The sequence below is a fragment of the Lepidochelys kempii genome, chromosome 8 (genome assembly GCF_965140265.1).
Source record: "Lepidochelys kempii isolate rLepKem1 chromosome 8, rLepKem1.hap2, whole genome shotgun sequence".
Classification (NCBI taxonomy): Eukaryota; Metazoa; Chordata; order Testudines; family Cheloniidae; genus Lepidochelys; species Lepidochelys kempii.
In genome coordinates this window covers 3,091,448-3,112,455 of record NC_133263.1, presented here as the reverse complement: position 1 = coordinate 3,112,455, position 21,008 = coordinate 3,091,448, and the positions used below count along the sequence as shown (strand labels likewise).

The following is a 21,008-nucleotide window of genomic DNA, read 5'->3' as shown; positions in this document are numbered from 1 at the left end:
GGACATCATTCCTTCTCATGAATATTCCAACAGTTTTAACAAGGTAGCAAAGGAAATATGAAACACCCATGCACAGACAAAAAATCACATCTGATAACGTGTCACCTATGGACCTGGGTGAGTGGGACACAGGTTTCCTTCAACTAAGTTTGCAGCATCCAAATACTTCTAAACAGACGCTGGAAAAGTAGATTTGAGGTTCTGTCAAAAGCAGAGCTAGAAGTTTAAGAATCAAAACTTGCCAGTACTTTAATCCAATGCTCTGATCTTCTCAATAGAGCCATGATCCCATCTAATGGGTATCATCCAGTCATTGCACATGAGAGGCACAATTCCACTGTCATAGTAAAGCATACAAGAAAACAGCCATTTGTTCAAAACTTTTTAATTACATATAATTAATAGTTTTTGCACAACATAGGAACATAGTGACACTAAGTGGGATACCAATAAAACCAAGAGCTTTCGAAACAGATTACCAGAGGGTCCTTATCTTACTCTGTTGCCTGCTAACATCGTAAGTAATATTTCCCCCGGGCTATGAGAATACATGATGCTTTCATATGTACCGGTTTCAGATCACATGCCCCAATGCCTACATACAGACCAGTGAGGCCAGGATATGACAGGATCATTACTTCCATTTCCTTACCTTTCTAAGGATCAGTCAAACCACTGACATCAAAATAAGTTTCCTTCACTTACAGGAAAAAAGTTACAAGAAACATCACGGGTAACATTTTATAGTGAAAGTTATTTAAAATATCCCAAAAGCTGTGGTGTTTTTTGTGGTTTTGTTTTTAAATGGCCACAATCTTCTAGAGGTTTGGTTTTTTTTTGGGGGGGGGGGGAAGCATTGCATAGGTCAGATTTTTGGTTATGTGGCTAATGTTTTACAGGTCTGGATGTAGTAGATGAATATCATTCTTCTGGCACATGAAATGCACAGGACTGCTTTATTTGCTACATGGATGCACAGCTTAGAGGGAACATTTCCACCATGCATAAGAATTATGATATTCCCCCGTAGGATTGTACCTCATGATGAAGTTCTCACTCCCAGCTAGGCCACAAGCAATATCCCTGCAGTAGGAAAAGAGCTCTGAACTCTAATGAATGATTAAATCAACTCCACTTCCCCTTGCAAGAGCAAAGGAAGAGGCTCTGATTGAGATTTCACGGATTTCAAAGTTACTAGACCTATGCACCTGGCTAGGTGTCCAACCCACACACCTGGCTATTTCCTAGAGCTGTATTTTGTCTAGTCAAAACCAAGGGCAATAATATTTTACACTCCATGTAAATGCTTCAACACCTGTGTGTTCAAACCTGGTTTTAATTACCTTTACCTTCACTCGTGTGTTAAATTTTAAGTAATGGAAAAGGGGGCAGGGGGAAAGAAGCGAGTTAGTTTACAAAATCCAAGCACTACCAGCAGCTTTAATGCAAGAAATGGACTAATTGTCATTAGCTCAGGGCCTTACTCGAACGTTTTGCTTTCATTTCCCTTACAAAAGGGACCGTATTAGAGTATTTCAATTAGAACTGCATATTAAAGATTTAAACCCACTTTAAAGTACCCCTGATGGACAAGTAAACGCTGAATGTGCTGATTCTATGCGTACTGCATGCCCAGCTCTGAACACAAAATAAGAAAAAGTGGGGTAAGAGGAGAAGGTTTTGCCCCCCTTTTGGGGAACTTGATCAAAGATGATTAATCCGGGAAGAAAGGATTACTAGAGGGGCTTATATGGTTAGAGAATGATTAATTATTTCACAAGACTCCTGGCCCCTTGCATAATGGTGATCGGAATAGATTAATCATGTTAATGCAGATAAAGGATTGTGTCATTTAGGCTGTATTCATACACAAATTATTTGCATAGTAGGCAGCTTTATACTTGTAAAAAAGAACTTTATTTTGAATAAGTATCACAAGTAAGGAAGCCTGTACAATTAGGACAGTGCTTTTTTTTCCTGCCGGTTGAAATATTAAAGGTGTGTTAACCCACAGATGCCCAATACAGCTTTCCTAAATGTAGCAAATAATGCAAAAAGATTCCCAGGTGCTGATCTGCAGCCAATTTGCCAAGAGATTTACTAATCTGACACAGAAATGTCTTCATTCCTTCTGAATTTACTCCTATACCCGTAGCTGATGCACAACTCCCAACTGCATAAAAGTTGGGAGTTCATAATTCAATAAAAGAATTAAACCCTTTTTTATTGTAGCTCCATACTTTTTGGTCAACCGCAAATACATGTATTTAGCAACATTGTTAAGTTGGCTCCTGCAAGTGGCCGAGCACCCTCAACTCCTACTGGAAGGCTGAGCTCAGAAAAACAGAAGTTAAGAAAAAAGAGATTTTAAGTGGTCAGCTCCAACACACTTTGCTAGCATAAGACTGTTCACTCTGGTTTGCTTACTGCTACTTTGTTCAGAATAGTTTTAAGCACCACAAGCGACGTGGGCTCTATTTCCCTTGAGAAACCACTCCCCAGTGTGATATTTCATTATGGATACATTCTCCTTGTTAGAAGGAAGAGCTATTCTCTCTTACTCCTAGATATATTTCTTGTGCCCCTATAAACAGTTCCTTCCCCTCCTTGGTGTTCATATCTTTCCAATACTTGTTTACAAGTTGTCATTTAGCTAAGCTATGAAAGACCATCGATCGGTTTTAGCCCACGAATATGCATAAGCATCTTCCACTGAAGACAATGAAGTTATGCCAGAGTACTGAGGGCATAACTTGGCCTCATGTCAGTCCTTCCAGGTGTAACTCCTATTCCACCTGGAGATTTTGAAATCTTGATAGTATCCTCCTTGACATCCATCAAAGCCAATATACCTTTGTCTCTCCATTTATATTATACAAATGTTTTGTTAATCTTGGAAGACAAGTGGGATTTTGAGTATCTTTAGGGATTATCATTTGTCCTGCACAGGTGGACTATTATTCCTCATTGCATATGAGCTTAAATTTTTGGTTTTATTTGTTAGACTTTTATAGGTGAATTGTTTATGGGAGTGTCTGGGGAGGTGGGGTTATCCTGAGGTTAAATTCCAATTTGCCAATGTAGTACTCAGTCTGAGCTTTGGGCTATGTCAAATATTCTATTGTTATTTTCCCCCAGAATTTCCAACATACTAAAATCCCTTTGTATGTGTCCTCATGGACATTCACAAGCCTCCCAACTAAGTATTCTCTCATATTCCAGATTAATACAGTTGCTATGATACGCCAGTCCTAGAAAGGATCCCTGAAGCCAGTGTTCCCTCTAATTTTTCCCACACAGGTGTGGAATGAATTTTGTTATGTGCACCAATATGGAGGTGATGTGTGACACATTACCTCCACATTGGTGCACATAACAAAATTCATGTGGTGGGGGTGGGGCCAAGGGGTTTGGAGTGTGGGAGGGTGAGGGCTCTGGCTGGGATTACAGGCTCCTGGGAGGGGCCAGGGATGAGGGGCTCAGGGCTGGAGCAGAGGGTCAAGATGCAAGGGCAGGGGAGGGAGGGCTCCGGCATTCAGGGTGCAGGCTGCCCTGGAGCTATGGCAGGGAGAGAAGACTCCTCCTAGCTCTCTATCCCTGCAGCAGGTCTGGGGCCACAGGGGAGGTGCCTATGCCCCGGCAGGTCTGGCTGTGGGTGTGTGCGCGCCTCTCCCCCGGCCGCAGCAGGTCTGGGGCTGGAGGAGAGGCATCTCTCCCTGCCGTGGCCCAGAGCGGCTGCGTGGCCACGCAGCTTAGAGGGAACTTAGCCTGCAACACCGCTGAACAGTTTGATACATTGTTGTTTGTCATTACCATGTGTTTAGGGCCCTTCAATCACTTTTCAGTCCGTGGCTGTGCTCACAGTCAAGCAATAGAAATTTGTTTTTGAAGACAGACTATCAAATACTTTTCTGAAATACTGCTGTCCCACTCAGGCAATTTTTTTTAGAGTCCTTGCTTGTATCTGAAAAAAGTTTGTGAACTTTTGACTGGAAAGATCAGGAGAAAGTCTGCCTTTTCTCAGAGAAAAAAGTTTGTCAGATGATCTTACATAAGGCATTAAAACATTTTGATGAACAGTGATTAGCTGTATCAGTTAGCGATTCGTTCTATCAATAACAGCCAAGAAAGCATGAAGAGTTCTCCAATGATTTTGGAAACACAAATACGGTCAGTGGGAGCACTCAGTATACCAGTAAGACTCCTATTAAAAAAGCTCCCCCCTCCCCATTTCCAATTATAATAAAAACCATGTTTTTACTGTGGATTTTTTTCTGATGTTTAATATGTGTTTTTCACTTGGCACGCTACACCCACAAAACTTGGAAGTGTTGAATACCTTGAGTAAGTTTTATTGTCTTGATTTTCCACCCTAAAAGCCACATCTTATTTTGTTATGGTTCTAGCGAGACCATAATTCCAAATGTCAATTTGTAAGGAATTCTACTTTCACTAAAACAAAGTTATGCCTGAAGTTCCCACTGGTACAGTGTTTTATGAAATAAGGCCCTCACAAATTTCAGAATCAACTATATCTGCTATTGCCAAGAAGTGGGGTTCTCGCTTTCTGTCTGCAACATACCACAGCTGTGTTTTCATGGACTATTTAAGTACTTAAACCTTATGCCAATACAAAGATGAAATTTAAATACTGATTTGTGACATCCACAAACTCTCCTCTAAGCCACCTGACATCCAGGATGGACAATGATATTAAAAGCAACTTGGGAATCTGAATCACTTTGAAATGAATGAAGAGGGAGGGTAAAGACTCATCTAAATTTCCGTTATTAGCCTCCATTTTTTCTGACTATTTATGTACTATTTCTCCTCACTCCCTGTCTCCTTCTGATGGAAGTGACTATGAAGTCTGCCAATTTCCTCTAAGATATCTTCTGAATTTATAGCAACATTGCTAAGGGATGCTTCTCAGCAATGCAGCGTGCATCAAATAAGGCAAAATAGTGTTCTAAACCATACCCATTAAAGGAGTACAGAAGAATCATTTATCAAAACCAGAAAGCTGTCCTTTATTTATCCTCAATTGTGTGAAAATACCCATAAGAGACCCTAAAAGCTATCAAGCACCACTGAGGTGAGGCATGTGGCTTTCTTGGTCAAACTATACAAACACAAACCAGCCCCAGTAAAGGGAACTGACTGCCAATAATGCCACAAAAAGGAAAATGGCTTCATTCCCTTCTCCTCATCCCTAATGGCAGCTTTTCAGTCAGTAAATTATCCTACCTTGTGGTGAGGGGAAACTTGCTGAGGCAGCAGCAGAGCCAAAGTCAGCGAATCCTCCAAACGGGTCAGTCGATCCACCTAGATATGAGAGGAATCACAGTGTTCTTACAGGATTGTGGAGAGAGACCCTGCTCAATGAACTTGACAAGGGCTTTCTGTAAGCTGCTTTCAGACGTTTCATTTTATTTTTAAACCTCTTGCATTTGGCAGTCAGAGCTTGTTGATTCTGTCGTATGTCTGTACCATTTTTTGTGGCTTTATTACCACCACCACTCTGTATTTATATGAACCTAGACAAATTGGATTCTTCTTGCCTATGCTGCAGATCTAGCTGATTGTGCTTTGCCATATAGGTGGTGGGGAAAACAAAGATGCAAGTTCTGTTTCACAATTCATTCTAAAATAGTAATTTATACACCGCAATGAAGCTTGAGAGATCAAACTGGCAGGAGATGGTGCTGGTATGGTATAAACAACTAAGTAATGGGAGGATTACAAAATTAAAACTTGAGAAGCAAAAAATATCAAAATAAATACTTTTTGTTACTGGAGGAATCCTTAATTTATTATGCTGCTTACCATGAAAAATTAAGTCTTCTTATATTTAGTTTTTATGTTTCTTAAAGCATGAATGATTCTGCAATGATCTTGGTATCAAGATTTCAAGGACAAAGCTTGCATTGGTGTTCATTTTTTATAAGTTTGCTTTCTCTCTAGAGCAACAACATTGAAGTCCCAGCCATGCATTTGTAAGCTACCAGATAAATTATTAACTTTTGAATACAGTATTGTAACTATTTTTCATTAAAGCATATTCAACCCAAACTAGAAAGAAAAGGAAAAAAGCTCTAATAATTATATTTGGGACAATAGAATAGGCAGAAGGCTAACTGCTTAGTCCAAAACACACTTTGCTTTACAGTGTAGTTTTGATCACTTCTTTCCCCTACAGCTTTTAAGTGGCTATTCTAATGGCCTAAAAGTACCAAAAAGTTGACCTTATTTTTGTTTGTCCTTAAAGATTTCACCTCTGAACAGTCACACCCGGAGAAGTAGCAGCAGCAGTTCAATTATTGTGCTTTTAGTGTTATGCGTACATTATATAGGTTACATCACAGCTGCTTAGCCTGCAGTGTTTAGAAACTAGCCAGGTGGGACTGGAACATCTGTGCTGCACTCAAACACCACCAGGGACAGCTTCCAACATCTGGTGCCACTTCTGAATTGTCTTATCGCTGCAAGACATTCTGCCCCATCTGCTACTCTCAACTGGGTTAATTAAACTAGAACTATCTCCTTTATAATAAACGGCTAGCAGTAATAAAAGGAACAATTCACTTTCTAATACATGTGTACTTGTATTTTTTTTTCAATTTTTTTTATTGTAGTCAATATCAGGAAGGCATGACTGTTTTTCAAAGGGGATATGGTCTCTACCTGCAGAATGTGTATGATTTGATATAAGGCAGCAAATAAAGAGAAAGGGAAGACCATGCGTCTCTGAATTCCCACAGAAGGTTAATTCCATTGTAATTCCTGTACCACTCTTTTTAGAAAAGAGACAGGAAATTTCAGTCGGATGATGATGCTGTCCGAACAAATGCAGTAGGATTTCTATTGAACGAATTTATATAAAACTATTTGTTTAGTCTGTTGTATTTTGATATAAAAACCTTGCATTGGATATAGTGTAAACGTGGGAGGGAGGCGGCATGAGCCAGTCAAATATCAGAGTCAGAAACTAAGTTAGAAGATCAAACTTAGTGGGTCTTCTGCAAAGGAAACACTTTAATAATACCACCTCATTTGCTTCCTGTTAAGGAAAGTGAAGATTTGACCTTTTTGTATACAGAACATACAATGCAAGTTCTGTATTCTCCCATGTCAAACCACCTCAAGATCAGCTGCTTTCCTGACAAGCGTAAAGACGTAACCCAGAGCCACAGCACTGACTAACCCCCTCACTTTGAACCCAAAAGATGTAAGGGATTTCTGAATATTCTTCAGGTCTTTTGTCTCAATGCTCACTCCTGCCAAGTTTCTCTCTCTCATGTGCCTGTTTCATTTTCAGATTGAACACGAAGCTCAAGAGGAAAGCAGCAGAACCTAGACAGATAGCAACAAAAGCTGCTCTCAATGGAGGAAGCCATTGGCCTAGAATTAAACCGAGTCTCCAATAATCCGGGCACTGTCTTGTTGGTGTGACTTCTCTATGCAAGTCTGTCTTTACACCGTCTGTAAACAGGATGTAACTTACTTGGGCAACTTTAGTAATTTGTAAATCTCAAATTTCACCATCCCTTTCCTGTACTGTAAAACTTGCTCAGTGTTCCCGCATCTCAGGAGAAACAATTACAGCACCTACTACACTGAAAAATACATATAGATGAAGAGTTGTTTAGCAAATGCCTCCACAGATCCTTGAACTCATAGTATTTCCCTGCCAATTTCTTTACAGGGGAGATCAAAGGCTGCTTTTGACCCCTCCACTATGTCTTGTGACCCAGGAAATGTTCCCACACCCTGTGCTGCAAGGAACATATTGGTCATCACAAGCGACCTGCATGTGAAGGACAGTGCTAATCTTCACAACATGAGCTATCCTCAAAGATTCCCACAGGAGATGTGTCGCTATAAATGAACTCTTTCCATCTGCCTTCACAGGGCAGCAAGGAGATTATTTACAATGACCAGCTGGTAATATGCCTCTTCTCAATACCACTCCTCAATGCTGCTGAAGAAGGGAAAAATTGGTGTATCACTGTAGAGCAACAAAAAGAATCAGAAGGTCAGATGTGCTCAAATGTGGAGAGCTCCATTTGTTTGAAAAGCAAGGAGTCAGTTTAAAAGTGAAAAATTCCTCAGTTCAGAATTTTTTAAAAACAACTCTCTCTATATATAAATAAATGTGAGATTATACATATACAGTGTGTGCTTGTGTATTTTTTATATATCTCCCATTAAAACTGGATTTAAAAGGGAAAGAATAAAGTGTTACAAAATAGGCTTTTTACAAAAAACCTGACAGAGGGTATTTCCAAGGATAAAGGGGCAAGGTGGAAGACAATGTGGATTCTGCATCTGGAACGTATCAGAATGGCCACAGATCTTAGTATTTCCAAAATGCATGCCTCACCTCATTTACCTTTCCCTCAATAAAGGCAAATAAAAGTTAATGTATGAAAACTTTAAAGATCTCTGGGAAGCGGCAAGGAGAGAAACTTAAGACAGATACTAATTTATTATTTATTTTAAACTAGGTTGTCTGGTGAGAACTATGGGTGCTGTTTCTACCCAGCATCACTGCTTTGTCACCCATACTATTTTCAAGATCACACCATTACTGCACAAGTAGTATCTCAGATATTTATCACATTTGACAGTTATTTCATGAATGCGTAACATGTCTAAACTAAACAAGTTTGCACTCTTTTGATAAGTGACATTGTGCAGTGCAGCAGCATTGAGGTTGTGCCACATTGTTCCTGGCTGCTAAAAGTGTAATCCTTTACTGAATTTTCATGGACTTATGGATTCATAAATAACCCACAAAGTTAGGAATTAAATACATTTTAAGTTTTATGTAAATCTTATACTATTGTATCTAGTTAATGATTATGCATCATCCACAAAGCTATTAGCCTTTGGTTTGGGGCAAAACTAGGAAGCATGGCCTTAAAAAAAAAACCAAAACGTATCATATAAAAGAGTAACAAGTTATTTGAAAAATTGCAAATTTGTTTTGATCAATACAGCTGGAAAAGCTGCAATCAATTCACAGAATTTAAATATTATAACCCAACCTGCTATGGGGAGGACGAGGCTCATTCAGCACCACTATAAGCTACTACAAATACTACAAGGAAAGAAGCACTACCAAGGTGCCCCATGTTCCACAGAAACAGTAGCTTGTGTTAATTAGTAAAATTTCTGTTTGCAACTGAGAGAGAAACCTTCCCTCAAAGGTTTCTTGCCAACTAAAAGGGTCACACTGGTGCTTAATTCTCTGTTAAAATTGATCTTGATACAGAGGAAAAAATTACATCCAGCCATTTGACCACCTGAATCCTCCTCCAGTTAACTCTTCTTTGATTGTCCCATTAAAACACCCTAGATACATGACAAACTCCCTTTAATAGTTTATGATCCACTGTTTAAACTGTGGCTGGCATGAAGGCTGTAGCATAACATTTTTTTAAAAAAAATTATATTTGCTCTCTCACACCCAACCCAGTCTTGTACTTTTGTAGGCAAGTCACTGAAATCTAAAGCTTGTCTAAAAGAGTTACTGTGATTTCATAGTTTAGTGCTAGTGTGGACATCAGTGAACTTAAATTTCAGTTTAGTATTTAGAGAATAATTCACCATAAATTAATTGAACAGAAATACAACTTCAGAGTGAGTTTTTTGGCATTAGGGTTGGGGTTATCCAGGAGTCATGAGAAGATAAAAGAAATGAGTTTGCTTTTGCTGTATACATTAGATGTGGCTAGTGAATGGAGGTCATCCATTTCTATAGCTGCCTATCCCTTAACTTGTAACATGAGAAACTTAAAGCTGACTGGATTGTGCTTGCTTTTAGAATTAATTATAAATAACTCTGCATTATAATCCATGCAGTTTCTGACAGACTGATTTAGTGGCTAATCTTTATGATTTGCTAAGGTTATTATTAATCCTATGTACAGTAAAAGCAGTGTTATCTAGCACTTTACCAACCGGACAGTTTTATAAACCAGCATTTCTGATCTTCATTGAAAGTCCGGTTTATAGTCCGGTTGGCACTGGGTCATCAGGCTCCCTACGTGGCTCAGCATGGCTCCCCAGAAGCGGCGACATGTCCCTGCTGCTCCCAGGCAGAGGCGCAGCTAAGCATCTCTGCACACTGCTCTGGCCCTGCCCCAAGCGCTGGCTCCGCAGCTCCTGTTGGCAGGGAACGGTGGCCAATGGGAGCTGAGGGGGTGGTGCTTGCGGGGGAGGCAGTCTGCAGAGCCATCTAGCTGTGTCTCTGCCTAGGAGCAGCAGGGACATGTTGCCACTTGAGGGGAGCTGCCCAAGGTGAGTGCCACCTGGATCCGGCACGCCAACTGCTGCCCCGAGCCCTCTCCCTCACCCAAAGTCCCTCCCAGAGCACATGCCCCATACCCCTTCCTGTGCCCCATACCTCCTCCTGTGCCCCAACACCCAGCCCCATGCCCCCTCCCACACCCAAACTCCCTCCCTCTTAGTTAACTGGATTTTTTCATTTACTGGCACCCCCCATTCTCCCAACATGCCAGATAAAGCTTTTACTGTAATATGGTAATTTGTGTGCAGTTATAAACTTATACACAGTAGTCCATTTTTTGAGTACTTGAAACATTTTGCTTTGCTTTTCACCATTTTTCCGTTTCCCTTTATCCTTACAATATTAAAACCCACAAGCTTGTGCACAGACAGTCACAATTAAACAGATCATAGATTAAGGATAAAGATATATACCTGTTGAGATTGGCTGGCCAGCACCATCAAACAGATCAAACAGATCATTAGACGACTTGCTGCCAGGGGGTACCGAAGCCTAAAGATGACAGAATTTACCAGCTTTTTAAAAAACATGATTGAAGCACTATTTACAGTTCAACTAGTCTGGCTTTTTAACGGTCTTATCACAAACTTCACGCATGAATTGAGCATTGTTCTCCTGATGAATTGGCCCCCCAAAATGGCCAGAATGTCTGCAGAGATGCAGATGGGTAGAGGGGAGCTTGTTTGAGTAACCTAATTAAGCAAAGACAGACTTCACTAGAATATATTTCAGAGAACCTGAAGTTAAAAAGTGCTGAAGGAACTAATTACCTAGTTATTTTTACTATCTGTAGCCATTTATGTCCATGGAAGATTTAAACCGGAGAAGCAAACATCAAAAGGAATGCATGTTTAAATTACTCTGGTTTTGGTTGAATGATGTAAACCTTAAGTAAAATACTAGTAAAGAAGGTCACCGTTAACAGGTGGTGAGTATGTTCCATTAGTACTCCAAGTAATGGATCTTAGGACTTGTCTACATAGGGAGATTTTCTTCTCACATACTTATAGAAGAATTATTAATTCATTAATACATAATTATTCCATACAGTTATACTGGTATAAGTCTCCATGAGGACACTATTCCAGAATTACATTGAGTTTATTCCAGAATAATGACTGTGCTTTGGAAAATTATAAAATCACTTATTTTGGAATTGTGTGTCCACAGGGGAATTTACACTAGTACAACTATTCTGGTATAGCTACGCAAGAAAATTTTGCCATGGAGACAAGCCCTTAGTTAATGGACAGAGCTATCTGGGAGAAAAAAAGTGTTTTGCAAGACATTATCTAAAATCTCAGATTAACTGATTTGTATTATCAAATATAATTCTAAAGTTACTGGGGGACCCTGACTTAGCTTGCAAGGTCACAAAGGAGACAGATGGAAAGCTGTATTGAAGCCTTCCTTTTATCAGTCATGTCACAAAGAAGAGAATGCATTTCCTGACAGTACCATGACCCATCAGAAGTCACTTCATTGGCATAGTCACTAATACTAGTATTGGTCATGAATTTCCAAGAGAATGTTTTTCATCAGAAAATGCTGATTTGGCCAAAGTATTTTCAGGAAAGGGTCAATTCTGACAAATTTTGAAAAAAAAATTGGAAGAGCGTTTTGAAATTTTCTAAACATCTCATTTTGGCACTACTGAAACAAAAATATTTTGTTTTTTGGTTTGAAACTAGTTAATTTATACTAAAAATACAAATTTTAAAAGGTCAGAATTGAAGGGAAACATTTCATTTAACCTGATCTGAAATTTTTGGATTATTGGTTTATGAACGTTTTTGAAATTTCAACTACTTGTCTGATTCAGGATGGGAAGTTTTTTAAAAAGTCTTCATATTTGATGAGAAAACTGCTTCCCACCCAGCTCTAATACATGAGATCACCATCTGTTTGGTTAATCTGTCATACTCTGAATCCTATATTCTTGCAGGAAACATCACAAAGAATACAATGGCATTCTTAATGTTCTATGAACCTTGGCACTGCGGTCAAGTGCATCTATGGCAGACTGATGGATGGCCTGCTGAAAAGTGTTAAGTACAATTTTACTAAACGTCTGCCTGACTACTTGCCTGTGAGGAAATGTTTCTTCCTCAAACGCACTGGCACAGTTTGTGGATTCTCTTACTTTAGGTGGAAGTGGGAGACAGTCCAGACAATCAATCCTGGTCAACAACAAAGAGAGGAAGGTCTGCTGACCTCCAGAACTCTCCTAGTAGGCTTCCACATTTTAAGATGGTTTCTACCTACTAGAGGAACAATCATGGACTCAGACATTAGTCTGGGGGGTGGGGTGTGTGTGGGGGAGGGAGGAAGAGATCCCGAATGGCTGACATTAGCTTTATTCCTCCAATGAGAGTTTTGTACCCCTCTAACGCACTCATTAAATTAGTACTTGTGGGCTACAACCAGCAGTAAGAAAGAATCAGACACATAAGAGCATGATCATCTGGAGGGGAAAGCTTTACAATCCCACTCTCAAAAGAGTTTTAAAGAACTGCTTCAGAACCCTCTTCCCACAGGCAGCACTAAGGCTGTAGTCTAGTTTGTAGATCCTGGTGAAGATACGCATCAATGGCCAGTCAACTCTGAACATCTCTTCAGGTGAGGGCCTGTGTCAATAGAGAGCATTGCCCCTGTAGACTTTTGGGAACCGGTCTATCAATGTTGGGGTAGACTTTTCTAATATCACATCTTAGCCATTTGGAAATGGTTATTTTGAAGACTTTTTATTCCTGCATTTGGGGTGGAATCTCAGATTCACAGATCTCTAGTCAAGCTGATAACTCATCTGAGATCCAGTTTGTGCCTGAATTCCTCCTTATGCTTCAGATTCAGACAGAGGGAAAGATGATTTTCTTAACATCACAGAGGATTCACAACAGCAATTATTGAAAGCAAAGTTGACAGGATCACCTTGTCCTTGTGAAGTATACAGAATGCTTCTTTGTCTGGGTACTCTGAATACCTACAGAGGTAATGGAAACCAAGAAAGCTACTTCACTGGACCACAAGTACATGGATATGATAACATGGAGTTTGAGAGCTTAAGACCCAGATCAAGTTCCATATAGGTTGTTTGTATAAAGGCAGCTTTATTTGGACTCTGATAAAATCATGCTATGTGAGAAAGATAGTGGAGTCTTACTGCCTGCTCCTAGAATGCTGGGTATGTTAAAGATCTAAGTGATGGCTTGTCTATTGGATCAGATTATTTAGTAAGAATGGAGGAAGGTCTTTAGTTCTTCTTGGTGTCACACAGTCCATTAGCTCCAACCACCGAGTCTGAGCCAGAAATAAGCAGAGGCCTTCTAAGACTGCGTTCCTTTTGAGACGATGGTATAACATAATAATTAGATAAAATCTCTTTAGTTATGCTACATTCAAGAGCCATACTTCAAAATTCAGAAAAGCAGGTTCCAGATGGAAGATCAGGGTAACCAATAGATGAAACGTACATATGGTTGTTATCTCCATTTGTTCAAAGTATCAGGGACTCATTAACCAACTGGTTATGAGCAGGACGACAAGTAATTTTTCTCTTTTTACCCTGTTCTGTTCAATAAAAGCATGGGGAGAGCAGAAGTAACTTGGAAGAGAGCTTCCATGCCTAGAACTATAGAACTATTGAGTGTGTCCTTCAAGACATTTGTTTTACTAGTGATTTGGCTGTGAAGCAAATAGGAACACTTAAGGCTGGCTGAATCTCAGATATGATATGGAAGTACTGGTTGCTCATTCTCCACTCTGATGACTGGACAACTTGACAATTCAGTCAGACTGGATTTTCAGGTATGTAGGGCTAAATGAAGGCTATCTTCTCTCTTCCCATTCCATACTGTGAAATGTCTCAGCAGTCAAGAGCTTCTGATCCCTCCCGGCCAGCTGATGCAGACAAAGGTGGTCACTTATCTTAAAGTACTGACCCTTGGGGAGGTCTGAGAAGCTAGGAATGTGAACTTCACTGATCTCAGCCTGAAGAGACTTTTTTCATAGCTTTTTCCACACTGTGGATGACCAAATGCCCTGAGGGTTGTATGGGAGCCCAAGGTGAACCCCCACGCCTGAAAACAACAAGAAGTCTATATTATTTTCTGACTTCTTGCAGATAGGACAGCAGCGAAGTGCCTGTCAGAGAGCGCTTGATGAAAGACCTCCACAGGAAACATTTGGAAGTCCAATGGGAAACATGCTCTTCCTTTTTATGGCAGAGAAGCGAGTAGCCTCAGCTTTGCAGCAGAAATCTCCGCAACAACCTCTTGTGGAGTCTAACCAAAGACACATCTTTGCTTGAGAACATTGTGTCTAGCAGCCTGAGGCAGTCTCAGTGACACTAATTTTTAGAACAAGAAAGTTTAATTTCAGAGGATTTACAATTTCAAATAAGGAACAAAGAGCAGGACAGGAATAAAGATCCACGTTGCATGTCAGTGTCAGATTAAAAATAGACACTATAAAAGATATACATATAGGCAAGATGTGCTCCTAAAAGTTTCTGCCATTTTCCAAGAGATGTCAATAGGCTCTTGAATTTTTCAATATTTTCCGATGTGCGTAAGCCAACCTTACAAAAAGGTTCATAAACTGTGGATTGACCATACATAATCGTTTGACAGAGTCTGGCATGCCCACAATTACAGGGAGACAAAAAACAAAGAAAACAGATGGGGTAGGAAAGGAAATACATTAGTAGAAACCCAAGGGAAGCTAGGAAGACTAGACACTTCACCTATACTACATAAGTAGATATGTTTAAAAACTATTGTGAAACAGGCCTTCAACCCAGCCATGTTATAAAAGACTTCTTTCCTCTCTTTCCCTTTGCGTACAGAAAAAAAAAGGTGAGTTGTGTCTGGGCCACAAACTTGTTCCAACAATTATTTTGTAGCTTAGATTGGACTGTAATTAAAACACTGCCCCAGACACTGAGTTTTCTAGTCTAATAGCGATAGAGATTGATGACCCAGACCAATATTTGTGAACATACTATATGGCTACCCATGCAGGGGCAAGGGAAAAAAACTTGCCACAAGTATTTTTTTCCCCCTTAGATATGTCCAAACAATTTAGGAGCTAATTCAGCCTAGTGATAAATCAAAATCATATTTCTGTATTTTAATTTGGGGCTTTTATTTTGAGAGCTTTGCTAATTATATATGGCTGAATGTTTCAAAGTAACAGCCGTGTTAGTCTGTATTCGCAAAAAGAAAAGGAGTACTTGTGGCACCTTAGAGACTAACCAATTTATTTGAGCATGAGCTTTCGTGAACTACAGTTCACTTCATCGGATGCGTACCGTGGAAACTGCAGCAGACTTTATATACACACAGAGAATATGAAACAATACCTCCTCCCACCCCACTGTCCTGCTGGTAATAGCTTATCTAAAGTGATCATCAGGTTGGGCCATTTCCAGCACAAATCCAGGTTTTCTCACCCTCCACCCCCCCACACAAATTCACTCTCCTGCTGGTGATAGCCCATCCAAAGTGACAACTCTTTACACAATGTGCATGATAATCAAGTTGGGCCATTTCCTGCACAAATCCAGGTTCTCTCACCCCCTCACCCCCCTCCCAAAAACCACACACACAAACTCACTATCCTGCTGGTAATAGCTCATCCAAAGTGACCACTCTCCCTACAATGTGCATGATAATCAAGGTGGGCCATTTCCAGCACAAATCCAGGTTCTCTCACACCCCCCCCCCCACCCCCATACACACACAAACTCACTCTCCTGCTGGCAATAGCTCATCCAAACTGATATATGCCATCATGTGCCAGCAATGCCCCTCTGCCATGTACATTGGTCAAACTGGACAGTCTCTACGTAAAAGAATAAATGGACACAAATCAGATGTCAAGAATTATAACATTCATAAACCAGTCGGAGAACACTTCAATCTCTCTGGGCACGCAATCACAGACATGAAGGTTGCTATCTTAAAACAAAAAAACTTCAAATCCAGACTCCAGCGAGAAACTGCTGAATTGGAATTCATTTGCAAATTGGATACTATTAATTTAGACTTAAATAGAGACTGGGAGTGGCTAAGTCATTATGCAAGGTAACCTATTTCCCCTTGTTTTTTCCTACCCCCCCCCGATGTTCTGGTTTAACTTGGATTTAAACTTGGTGAGTGGTCAGTTTGGATGAGCTTTGGAAGAATGGAAGTTTACATCTTACCTTTACTGTAGATTGTGGGGTCTGAGCTGCATTCTGATCCGGACTGGTTTTGTCTCCCGTGTAATGTGCTGCTGCTCCCAGATCAATGGTTTTGGAAGGGTTTGCTGTGCGTTTGTGTCTGGTGGTGGTGGTGGTCTCTGTGGCCTGCGTTATATGAATGTGTTTGGTCGTCACAGTCTCTTCTTCATCTTTGAATTCACCTTTGGGGGATTTACCTCTTCTTGCTTTCTTTTCCTCATCACTGTCACTAGAAGAGCAATGAAGAATGAAACAAAAATGATGCTAGTAAGTACAAATATGATTGAGTTCCTCCTCACCAAGATCCAAAGCCCACTGACATCAATGGAGTCTTTTCATCTACTTCAATGGACACTGGATTCAGGCCTAAGAATTTTGCCTATCATCCCCTTCACAGTGTTGACTGGTATTAACAAGAGACTATAGACAGCGACTTAGGGAAAGGAGTACAGCGCTTTAATATTTGAGAAATTAATACTTTGCACTTATGTGGCACTTTACAAAAGTGGGGGTAACATTATCCCAATTTTTCCAGAGACTTTTCTGTGTACATGTGGGGTATAAAGATATTTGGTAGATACAGCTGTGTAGCCTGTTATAATCAGGGATATTTAGAAAAAGAGTAAAAAGAAAAGGAGTACTTGTGGCACCTTAGAGACTAACCAATTTATAGGAGCATAAGCTTTCGTGAGCTACAGCTCACTTCATCACTCTCTAAGGTGCCACAAGTACTCCTTTTCTTTTTGCGAATACAGACTAACATGGCTGCTACTCTGAAACCTAGAAAAAGAGTGAAGTTGGTAGGCCTGTTCAACACTTGCCCCAAGAGGTATTCACTGGTCCAAATGAAGCAGCGCACCAAGCAAGGATGCTGGCCTTAAGATGCCAAGCATACCAACTCCACTTCCAGCCCATTTCCCATTTGAGATATATGGGCTTTTATGTCTTTGAGGTATTTGTGAAAAAAAGGTTACCCAGCTTTAATAAGACTGGGTCACAGTATTATACAGAACTGTTCTAAATTTCCCAGCTCAGAAAACACATTTATTCTTACGCCTCAAAGCATGTGTCTGTTTTAGTTGAAAGCTTTTTATGCACCACAGTAATGTATGTTTAATCTGATTATTAAGTTCTCCATTCTTACTTTGCTTGTGACCAAAGGTGGTGTACAAGCTCATTCATTTTTGCAACAGGCATACTGCATGTTATCATTAGGGCAACAGAATTGTACACAACAATGAAAAATGCTAGAGAGAAAGCTTAAATATATTGAAAACTATTTTGAAATAGCAATTTCCTTCTGGGTACACAGTTAAAAGTGAAAGGTTTTTATATTTTAATAATGCAGAAGAGTACTAACATATGTAATTGAACAAAGATTGTCCTTTTGTCAGTGGAGATATGACAACTACAATATACTCTAGAGCAGTGCTTCCCAAACTTGTTCCGCCGCTTGTGCAGGGAAATCCCCTGCCGGGCCGGGCCGTTTACTTACCGCGTCCGCAGGTTTGGCTGATCGCGGCTCCCACTGGCTGCGGTTTGCTGCTCCAGGCCAATGGTAGCTGCTGGAAGTGGCGCGGGCCGAGAGATGTACTGGCCACCGCTTCCAGCGGTTCCCAGTGGCCAGGAGCAGTGCCGCTTCCAGCAGCTCCCAGTGGCCAGGAGTGGCAAACTGCGGCCAGTGGGAGCCACGATTGGCCGAACCTGCGGACGCAGCAGGTAAACAAACCGGCCCAGCCGGGGCTTTACCTGCACAAGCGGCGGAACAAGTTTGGGAACCACTGCTCTAGAGGGTAGCCTTTGTTCTCTGCTGAGAATAGGGGGGTGGATTGTCATACTTCATATACATAGAGGAAACAGGAGACATACAGTCTAGTTGCCACTGGAAGTGCTTCAATTCATGATCACTCAAAATAAACGTCCAGCATTCCACTTTGTATTCCAAAGACTAACAGCATTAGCTTTAGCCAGACATACAAGCAAGTATGGTGCAAGACTCTCACACAGCTCTGCCAGCGCACCTAACCCCTGACTTGTAGCAACTGTTCCAGCTCTTGGCCCTCTGAGCCTACAGTACTATTAGCACCATGCACAAATGAGGGAATAGAATGAGACCTCTACATTCATTTTCAGTTGTGATATCAGGATTTTAATCCAAGTCTCCAAAGATGACTGGCAAGCTCACTAATGCAATGCATCATTTAGCCACCACACCCCTGGCTTAGACTGTAAGCTCTTTTGGGGGCAGGGTCTTTCCATTGTGCGTTCATGCAGCGCTTAGCGCAATAGGTCTCCAACCCTGATTGGGACCTTTAGGTACTACTGAAATACAATTACTACTGTTAATTGTTAATCACATCAGTGCAGTCCCCGGTACCTAATGTGTGCATGTGTTGTGGGGAATTTGAGGGAGAGGAGATGTTAACAACTGCAGGTGCTGCCACATCCATGGATGAAATGTACGCTTCAGATGTACGCCCATATTACACTATAGCACAAGTTTCATCTTACTCGCTCAGGAGTAAGACAGAGATGACCCTTTAGTGATCTACACCATCTTAACTGCTGCACTACCAGAAATTCTAGCTCTACAAAAAATAAAAAGGGTTTGAGTGGTGAACTGATCTCCAAATCTACAGCATTAGAGAAGCGACGTTTAGGTGGATACATGTGTTATATTTGAAAGTTTTCCAGAGAGGTTAAATATATATTCTGAAATGTAGGACATAAAATATTACAGTGCCCAATTTTCTATAATAAACTGTACTGCTTCAAACTGAATGTCTCAGGAGATTTGTTTTGATTTTTCTTTGATGGTCACATTAACAGCAATGAAACATTATAGATTAATGTTCGCTTTAAGTGTGTTTACCATGTACAGAATAAATCCCTATAAAATCGCACCGCTTCATGTGAGAACTGCATAGTGAATGTTAAGAAGTTTCATCTAGTATTGTATTGAGTCTTAAATTCAATGTCCTATGAGCAGTACATGTTCACATAACAGCCAGGAGCTGAACTCTAGCCTGTGGTCTCTTTCTTTAGAGTTTCTCCCCTCCCCCTCCCCTGGGACTGAAAATGGTTTACTGTCCCTTAGATTCTGGGGGAGATGGTTTGAGGCAGAATGCCTAAACCTAGTCAGCCCACAAAGAAGGATTACCACTCTTTAAACCAAGGTCACCTTTAGCGAAGATGACACTTACGGTTTTATGGGAGACCAACACCACAATTTGTTTTCCTTTGCCATCTGCTGCCTACACTAGCTTCTTAAAATGTTCGAGAGAAATTTGGACAGAGTTCAAGAATTCCTGTTTGGTATTAAGAAATTGTTTTACAGATGCATGAAGGTACCTGGTGGAAAATACTGCTTCTGTACATAAGGATGGGATCAGCATTAATGGAGTGCAAAGCAATGAGGACACTGGGGTCAGGCTTGGATCATTAGTGTAAGATTAGGGGAAATCCCAACGAACAGAAAACCAGGGGCTTTTTTAGTGACTGCTTTCTGAATTGCCTTCTCTTCTACCATTTCAGTTCCAACGAGCCATCAATACTGGTAAGTTGGGAAAGGAACAATTCTGTGAGACAGGAATGTTTTCCTTCTAAGGTTCAAAAATAGCCGTATCTCAAATTGTAGGCCCAGTTTCTCTGCAGACAAACAGCTGCACATACCTTAAGTGTAGCTCTGCTCTGAAAAATGGCATGATGGGGTTACATATTTCTCTCTCAATGACTTAGATCAAGTGTTCAGCATATAAGTAAAAAAGAACCTTTTTTCTAACTGGACCAGGAATCTGAAAGTCAAGCTGGGTTCTTCTAGTTCATGCATCAATAAAAATAAAGATTGTAATTGGAATTTTAAGCATTCTAATGACGAGATGAAAGGCAGACGGAGTCTGTTCTCATCCTTCCAGAGCAGTACTGACTGCAGTGCAAACAGGAGTTAAAAAAAAATTTTTAATCAGCAACGTCAACAGTTGAGACTGAACACAGAGAAGATCTGTGGATTGAGGCAGTACCCTTTACGTAGTCACTTTTCAGAGTAGAACAGCACATTAATTCTACAGTACTGCACCCTCACAGACTGCGAATAAACTGGGGAGGATGTTTGTTTTTAAGTGAATTCATTTAGGTGGTAGTACTGCTGAAAAGGATCTGGGGCTTACAGTGGCTCACAAACTGAATGAATCAACAACGTGATGCAGCTGCAACAAAGGGTGCTATTCTGGGATGTATTATGAGGAGTGGCATATGTAAAGACATGGGAGATAAAAGGCAGCTACCTTTTCAGTAACTGGTGTTCTTCGAGATGTGTTGCTCATGTCTATTCCGCAATAGGTATGTGTGCTCGCCACGTGCACTGGTGCTAGAAGCTTTTCCCCTAGCAGTACCTGTAGGGGGGGAGTGCCCCCCCCCGGCCCCTGGAGTGGTGCCTGCCTGGCACGATATAAGGGGAGCTGTGCGCCCCCC

At 40.7% G+C, this 21,008-nt stretch overlaps 1 protein-coding gene across 1 annotated transcript in view; it reads right to left on the bottom strand.

Annotated features, from left to right (window-relative positions):
• CLINT1 (clathrin interactor 1) overlaps positions 1-21,008 on the bottom strand; it is an 84,121-nt gene that overhangs the window by 3,726 nt on the left and 59,387 nt on the right. The window contains exons 7-9 of the mRNA XM_073355206.1: positions 16,521-16,767; positions 10,729-10,807; positions 5,248-5,325 (exon numbers count right to left, since the gene is read on the bottom strand). Of these exons, the coding sequence (XP_073211307.1) occupies positions 5,248-5,325; positions 10,729-10,807; positions 16,521-16,767 (404 nt within the window). The remainder of the gene's footprint in view (positions 1-5,247; positions 5,326-10,728; positions 10,808-16,520; positions 16,768-21,008) is intronic.